The following is an 8,111-nucleotide window of genomic DNA, read 5'->3' on the forward strand; positions in this document are numbered from 1 at the left end:
TTTTTTTTTTCTTTATTGGTACATTTCCAAATATATGTTCTTTCTAGTATATAGTATCCTGTTTCTCAATTTTTGATTTCTAGTATAACATCTCTGAATTTGGGAAATTAGAAAATGCCTCTAATATCAGTGAGACAGTGGTCTATGCCATAATTATAAAACAGAATATTTCAATGTGGTCTTGAAGTTGTCAGTGAATTAACTGCCCACTGACAATTAATACACAAAGATATATAATTGAAAAGCAACAATTCTATAAATTCTTTTAAAGAGAAAAGAAGTATTTCCTGAAAGTCTTCCCAAAACACTTAGAACAAAATCCAAGTCCAAAGCTGGAACGTTTTTCCAATCTCATCTGGTCTAATCTCTCTTGCTTTACAACCAAGAGACTTGCCCCACATCATACTGCTAAACTTAAAGGAAAGTAAAGTTCATTACACATTTGAACTTCTAGCATCTGTCAATACTGGTGCTTTTTTCTTGAAAAGTTAGTAAATGACTTTTAATTCAAAGCTCAGTATTTACTCAATTTTAAATAAAATTCTATTACCCATTAATTCTGTGCATACTTTATACCTTATATCCGAATCTGAAGACTTCTGTCTCACCACCAACTTTGTAATCTCTCCTTGAGACATAGTTTTGTGAATCTTTGTCTGTTCATCAACTGATGAAAATCTCTGTGATGTCTGTAATAATTACATACATAAAAAACTTTAAAACCAAGTGAATATATGAAAATACTATAAGATTTGAGTGCAGAATTTGAGAATTATAGTTGTTAAAAATATAAAAAATACATTATATTCTACAGTTATATTCAGAGACTTATTGAAATAATACAACCTACTGAAAAATCTTAACTTCCTTAAGTAATGAAATATATAGAGAACTAAAGTCAATGAAAATGTTGACCACCAGTTTGTATTTCTGACAATGTGACCCAAAAAATGCCATGTGTAAAGTTAACAAAAACAGTCAAGACCATTCAAGGACAGACACAAGATCCAGGATCTGATAAATCTAAAACACAAAATACTATGTCTTTCATACACCTCTTTATCTGTACCAAGAGGTACAATGACAGCTAACTATGACAGATCTGTATTATACCCAGTCAAAATTTAAAAGAGCCAGAACACATAAAAGAAAAACCAAAGGATCATTATTATCACTAATGTTTTAAATTATAATTTACAAAGCTGTCAAAATGGGACCTGAATAGCATTCAGTAAATTTTTTTCCTTTTGCATATAATATACGCCCATCTAAAGACAGTCTTCTTCTGAGGAAAGTATTCTTGTTATTCAAGTCACTGGCTAGTATTTCACTTTTCTATAATTACCATATCCTTTATCCTTTCTTTTGCCTTGTCTACAAAGAAACTACTTTGCCACACTGACAGAGGTAGAAGTTCTTAGAACCTTATCTGGTAAACCAAAGGAAATGCACATGAACAAAGTAAATATATAAAGGTATAAGAAAATGAAATCAAAGCCAAGGGCTGGGGATGTAGCTCAGCGGTTCGGTGGCCTGCCTCGCAAGCGCAAGGACCCGAGTTTGATCCCCAGTACAAAAAAAAAAAAAAAAAAATCAAAGCCAGGCACAGTGGCACACGCCTGTAATCCCAGCAATCAGGAGGCTGAGGCAGGAGGATCCATGTGAATTTGAGACCAGCATGGGCTACACAGTGAGTTCCAGAGCAGTTTGAACTACAAGGTAGTAAAAAAAAAAAAGCAACAAACAAACAAAAGAAAGAGATCAAGTTAAAAAGAAACCTCTACAAAAGTGTGATGTAGAAGAAACCCTTAACTCTCAACTATATATGTATGTACATGAGAAATCTCTTGAATAAGAAATTCAAAACGTAAAACCAGAAATAAACCAAAACTCAAAAACCCAAACACCCAGGAAGAAATGAAAAGTTGGGGTGCCCTCAAGAACTATATAAATTAGGAATATAAAATTAACTCTTAAATGATGACTCACAAGGTACTCAAAGAAGAAAAATACAAATGAAAATTTAGAAGGAATTAAACAAAGGCAGAAAAATACGAAAAGAATACAAAATTATAAAGAAAGAAGTAAAGAAGGTCAGAATGTATTTGAAATGGCAGACAGGCAAAAAAGAAAAAAATTCAGGTCCTTAAGAAATACAAAATGATGAAATATAACAAACATGTAAAACTGCAATTAATGAAGAATTTTTTAAAAATTAGTGACTAGAATTTACATACTGAAAGAGTCCAGGAGATATATGACATCATTAATCTATAACAACCATATCCTAGATATGAAACATAAAGGAAAACTTCTGAAGGCCTACAATCTAAAAGAGCAAATAACTTAGAAGGACAAGAGAATTAGATTTAATGAACACAACATATAAATGTGAATAAAGGATTTTTGTATCTAGCCAAAATATGCCTTCAAGTATCAAAGCTATAGAAAGAACTCAGAAAATTCTATTAGCCTTTCCTCAGAAATCTATGAAATCTAATTAAGATGAAAGGGAAGGTCCTGCCCAGTGGGGTGCTGGGGCTGGAAGATGGTGGCAGCCAGGGCTTTGAAGTTTCTAGAAAAGTCCCTAGGGCTGAGTAAGGGGAATAAGTATGGCGTTCAGGGAGAGTGACAAGATTCCAGTTCCTCAGACAAACAATGGCCCAAGTCTAACAGGACAACAAAAGCAACTCATCTAGTCAAGCAAGCCAACAAGGAACATTTGCTGGGAAGCCACTGCAGAAGAAAAGGCACAGTCCAGCAGTGTTTGGACTACAGTGACACTCCAATAAAGAATATATCCACACTCTGTTGAAGGATCTTAATTCATACCTTGAAGATAAAGTCTACCTTACAAGATATAACTTTACCTTAGCAGATATCCTATTATACTATGGACTTCATCACTTTATAGTTGACCTGACAGTCCAAGAAAAGGAGAAGTATATTAATGTATTTTGCTGGTTTTGTCACATTCAGCACTATCCAGGCATCCGACAATATCTGTCTAGTGTTGTCTTCATCAAGAACAGACTGTATTCTACCTCCCACTAGAATTTACCGATTCCCTACAGAAGAGTGATTAAAACTGTTTAAATGGAAAGTGTATTCTCTTCACCGGACTAACATTAACTGATACGCAGTCACTGTGTATTTGTTGGAGCTGATAGAATTTTTAAAAGTGTAAACTAATGTCCAAATGTCTTATTTGTTCATTAGTTGAAGTCTTGCACTTTTTTGTGTAAAACCTCAACTGCTATCAAAAAAAGTTGATCAGGCTACAAACTACCTTGTTTTTATAAGTGAATTTGTTTTAATAAAGGTTGCAAATCAGTGGCCTAATCTTAAAATAAATTCAGGCTGTCCTCTGAATTATTTGGCTATTTATTAACTTCTTTCATATATTAAAATTCATTTTCCTTATAGATATTTATAGTAGTTTATTAAAAACTAATAAATTATGCCAGTGATACAGAAAGGAAGACATGTATTTGTTTTCAGATATTTATTTGAGCTAGTAAATGTGGTTTAAAAAAAAAAAAACAAACAGCCTGGCGTGGTGGCGAACACCTGTGATTCCAGCACTCGGGAGGCTGAGGCAGGAGGATCGCTGTGAGTTCGAGACCAGTCTGGGCTACATAGTGAGTTCCAGGTCAGTCTCCACTACATAGTGAGACCCTGTCTCAAAAAAACAAAAAAACAAAAACAAAAAACAAAACTTTTTTGTTTCTGTCCTGTATTCTGTATCCATTGGGGTGCAACTAACGGCTGACTTGCTCTGGAAGGGAGGGGAATAAAAAACATTCCTCTTGGGGGGAAAAAAAGATGAACAGGGAAACTCCAGCAAATTAATATATTCAAGAGCAGATTTAAGATGTAAACAAAGGTGGAAGTGAGGGTAGAAGAATAATCATTGGATATTCTTTTGATTGGTTTTCTTGTGATTACTTTAGTCATGTGTATTTGGGTTGGAATAAAGCAGAAATAAAAACCTAAAAAAAAGTAGAAGGGAGAGGAAAATAAGAGAATAAAATAATTTATTGAGAGTCGGGTCACAAGTCAAATTTAGATATAGAATGTTGCTTGTTAAAAATTGACTAACCAGGCTGGGCGTGGTGGTGCACGCCTGTAATGCCAGCCCTCGGGAGGCTGAGGCAGGAGGATCACTGTGAGTTCGAGACCAGCCTGGGCTACATAGTGAGTTCCAGGTCAGTCTCAACTACATAGTGAGAGCCTGTCTCAAAAAAACCAAACCAAAACAAAAAGTGACTAACCAGAAAGATTAGATAAAAACAAAAGTTGACTAATGGCATTTTTAAAAAGTTATACACAAAGGTAAGCAATCAATAGAAAAAGAGAAGCTAAAAAAAGAAAATTCATATAATATAAATACAGCAAACATAATGTAACTTAATTACATAAAATAAAAAGAAGAGCTGCAATTAAATCTATCAGTTATCCCAATAAATGTAATAAGGTTTAACTTACCTATTAAAGGAAAAATGTTTTTAATTTAATACCTAAAACTAAGTGACCTAGAAAGGCCAAAAATAAAGGGATAAACAGAAAAATACCAGAGTAAATGGAAATAATAAGAAAAGAGAGGCAGTGCTATTAAACAGTAGAACTAAAACAAAAAAAGCACTAAATGTGAAAAAGGACACTTTCTGATCCTAAAAACCACAATTAGCAATGAGTAAAACACAGCATTATCTGGATAAGACAGATCAGTATATCAAAACTAATGAGGCTATAGAAGATAACATGATGAATAGAGATGAAAATCTGCTGAAACTTTATACTTTGAATAAAGAACACACCTTTACACATCATAGTAACATACTAGGTTAAAAAAACCAACAAATCATATCACATAGAAATATTAAAGTTGATTACAATGCAATAAAAATATATTCACAACTTTTAAAACAGGCTTCTAAAAACCAAAATATCTTTTGCTAATCAAGTCTTGATGTGTGTGTATCATACATATAACAATGTTAAAAAACTTATAAGAAAAAAGTAAAACCTGAACATATCTACGAGATACATCTGAAGCAATGATCGGGGGAAAATAATTGACTTAAAAATCCATATAAATAAAAATAAACAAATTAAATCTCCAACTCAAAATTTAGAAAAATGAGAAAGTAAACCAAAAAAAAAAAACGATAAAACCAGAAACAAATGAAATAGAGAATGGAAGAAATGGATATAATAAAGCAAAATCCTGCCATTTTGGAAAAAAATTAAACTAAACAAATAACTAATTTAAAAGACAATAAGCAAATCTACAAAGAAATGACAAAAAAGCACTGAAAAATTTTACAAACTATAAAATTGCTATAAACTTTCTATACTTTTATGCAAAAAATCTGAAAAGTTACAGGAAATGGATAATTTCAAAAGAGAAAATGGTTTACCAAAATGGACTCCACTAGATTAAAAAGTTTAAATAGACTAATTCCCTATAAGAAAAAGAGGAACTTATTAAGGAATATACCACAAAAAAGCACCAATCCCAGATGGTCTGACAGGGACATTCTATCACTATATATATAAAGTTGTTCCTCAATTTTTAGGAGGAATATAGTACACACAGAAACACAAAGCATAAATTCAACATTGTGACTGCTATCTTACAGCTGCCAATCAGAAACTGGTTGTTCAATACCAACCAGTTTTCCACTTTGCAAGACCTACAGAATTACCAAACCCAGGTTCCCCAAATTGCATAAATATCTATCCTGTCCTAATTTCCCCATGGTGAGACATTACACATTCAAGACACATTCAAGGTCAGTTTCCATTTACTGGGAGATAAAATAATAAATTGAGCTTTGACCCACAGGGTTTTCTGGCACTCTTTTGTGGTGGACAGTGGAAAGAAAGAAGAGAACTCAACATAGGTAATGATCGGAGGGGACATATCTCCAAGAATAACAAACACGTGGGGGACAGGGGTAGTGAGATGTTTAGTTTCTCTACGCAGGGGATAGAGATGAATGAAAATTCTAGAAAGCCAATTGGGAGTTATATCTCCACAGAGATTACTGCTTTAAGTTTGGCTATTTGTAGAAGAAACTACAGAGATAATTATGTTTTCTATACTAACCTTACAGATAAGAGGTAGGCTTTTACTAATTCAATTGCCATCTAAAAGTCTGAGGCCCTTGAACTATGAAAATCATCTTTAAAATTTTGGTTAGCAGAACATGTTATTCTTCTTGAAAAATGCTAATATCGAGGCTAAGAACGGAGAGCAGCATACAGACTAAACAGCAATTTAAATGGCAGAGTTTGAAGTAGGAAGTTACCAAACATGGAAGTCACACAAAGGAGGGAAATTACTACCTTTGTCTCCCCTCCCCCACAGCAGGTAACAAATGATTATTAATTAAGCAACTGGAGATGTAATGCTTATCAAACCCCTTTTAGGTAATTCATGTGTAACTGCTTTTAGCCCAGTAGATTGGGTATTTCAATACTGGAAAAGTCAGATGGTCTTTTCTGCTAAGATTTAATGGCACACTTCTTAGCAAGCATCAGTGATAAGATTTCTCTGTCCAGGAAAAACAAACCATGTTTTAAAAAATCCATGTGTGACCTAAAATTAAATTAATTTTTTAAAAATTTTGAGAATGCAGTAATCCTACCTAGAAATAGTGTAGCCTTCAGCTTCACAGTAACAATTAATGTTAGAACATGGCACATTTTCAAGATAAACAAACAGAAAAACAGTGTAAAATCACTCCTATCCTCCCCATCCCCAGCCCCCGTTATCTATATCAGCATATTCTAGAAAGCAAAGCTTCTTCATGCAAGTGTCCACCAGAAACAAGCACCACCACCTAGTCCTAAAGTAGCAAGTGATGAGAGAGAAGAGCAGTAAGAAGCTAAGAGTGACTAACACACTGTGCAGGGAAGTGTTCTACAGCTACCGCATGCAGTGGCCGTCAAGCAGGTGACAGAGGCTGAACAATGCTGACAGGAGCTGAATGCTCCAAGCAGAAACCCCAACTTCCTAGTTCATCTCAGCAAGAGTTCCAGTGTGAAAAAATTCTATCATGAAAAGGACTAGGGGTTGTTACAAAGGAAACTCAGGAACACAACAGCAGTAAGCGGTGCTAAGGTCCTCCATAAATGATAACGTCCATACACTAAAGTAGTATTTTTCAATAAAATTTGTTCCATTACAAAAATTTTCACATTTAATCATGTAACACCTTATATTTCATTATTTATAAGTCTAACACAGGACACCTTCAAAGTGGAATTATTCTTTCCTCTACAAAGAAATTTTATTTCTAATTTATATATACTGTATAAATGTTTTGAACTTCTTTAATCCTACAGTTTTTAGCTCATGTTAATGACTCATTTATTTAATGAAGGAACATGTCCTATATTTTTGTTTTGTTGTTTTTTTACCCCCACGGAATATCAGCATTATTATTTTAACAATGGATCTACTTTCTACAAATATAAAGACAATAATGGTACTCTGAAAATTAGGAAAAATTTAACTGACTGCTTTTCACAATTTAAAAATTTAAAAGCTTACAAAAATAATACCTAATTCAAAGACTATCATAAATTTTTCCACCATACTGAATAGTTTTCTTTAAGAAAACTGTAGAGACAACTTATGCATATGCATGGAAATAAAACATACTTCTACCCTAACACCTATAAATACACTTATACTCATCAAAACACATTTGTACCTAATTTTGGGGTGAGAAGATGATGAAGTTATCTTCCCAATCCAAAACAGTAAAGCTTTATTCAAACCCAGAGCTAATGTGGTAATTTGTCATTAGTAGAAATTCTATTACACATGGCCTTCTGTGTTGGCTGGACAGGCTTGAAGAGTCACATTTTGCTCACGCAATATTTTAAAAATCATGTTTATTTGATACTGAAAAATAGGGGCAAGGAAGCAAGTTTAAAGACAAAGAAGTAAAAGTAATATTTCGATTAAAATCTACTGAATTATGCAACAAATAACCTATATTTCCAATCAGTGAGCAGTCAATTACAGTCCACTGTGTCTGTTGTTATTTTTAGAACACAGCCATACCTATTGGGCTTTTTTTTTTTTTTTTTTA

General features: G+C 33.4%; 1 protein-coding gene and 1 pseudogene across 7 annotated transcripts in view; one reads left to right on the top strand and one right to left on the bottom strand.

The window, feature by feature from the left end:
- Myo9a (myosin IXA) overlaps nt 1–8,111 on the bottom strand; it is a 271,547-nt gene that overhangs the window by 51,301 nt on the left and 212,135 nt on the right. For all 7 annotated transcript variants that reach the window (XM_010627374.3, XM_010627384.3, XM_010627393.2 and 4 more), the window contains one exon: nt 577–689. In XM_010627374.3, the coding sequence (XP_010625676.1) occupies nt 577–689 (113 nt within the window). The remainder of the gene's footprint in view (nt 1–576; nt 690–8,111) is intronic.
- Nucleotides 2,549–3,244, top strand: LOC104864414 (annotated as a pseudogene).

The sequence above is a fragment of the Fukomys damarensis genome, unplaced genomic scaffold (genome assembly GCF_012274545.1).
Source record: "Fukomys damarensis isolate Sample0158 unplaced genomic scaffold, DMR_v1.0_HiC HiC_scaffold_25, whole genome shotgun sequence".
In the NCBI taxonomy this organism is placed as follows: Eukaryota; Metazoa; Chordata; class Mammalia; order Rodentia; family Bathyergidae; genus Fukomys; species Fukomys damarensis.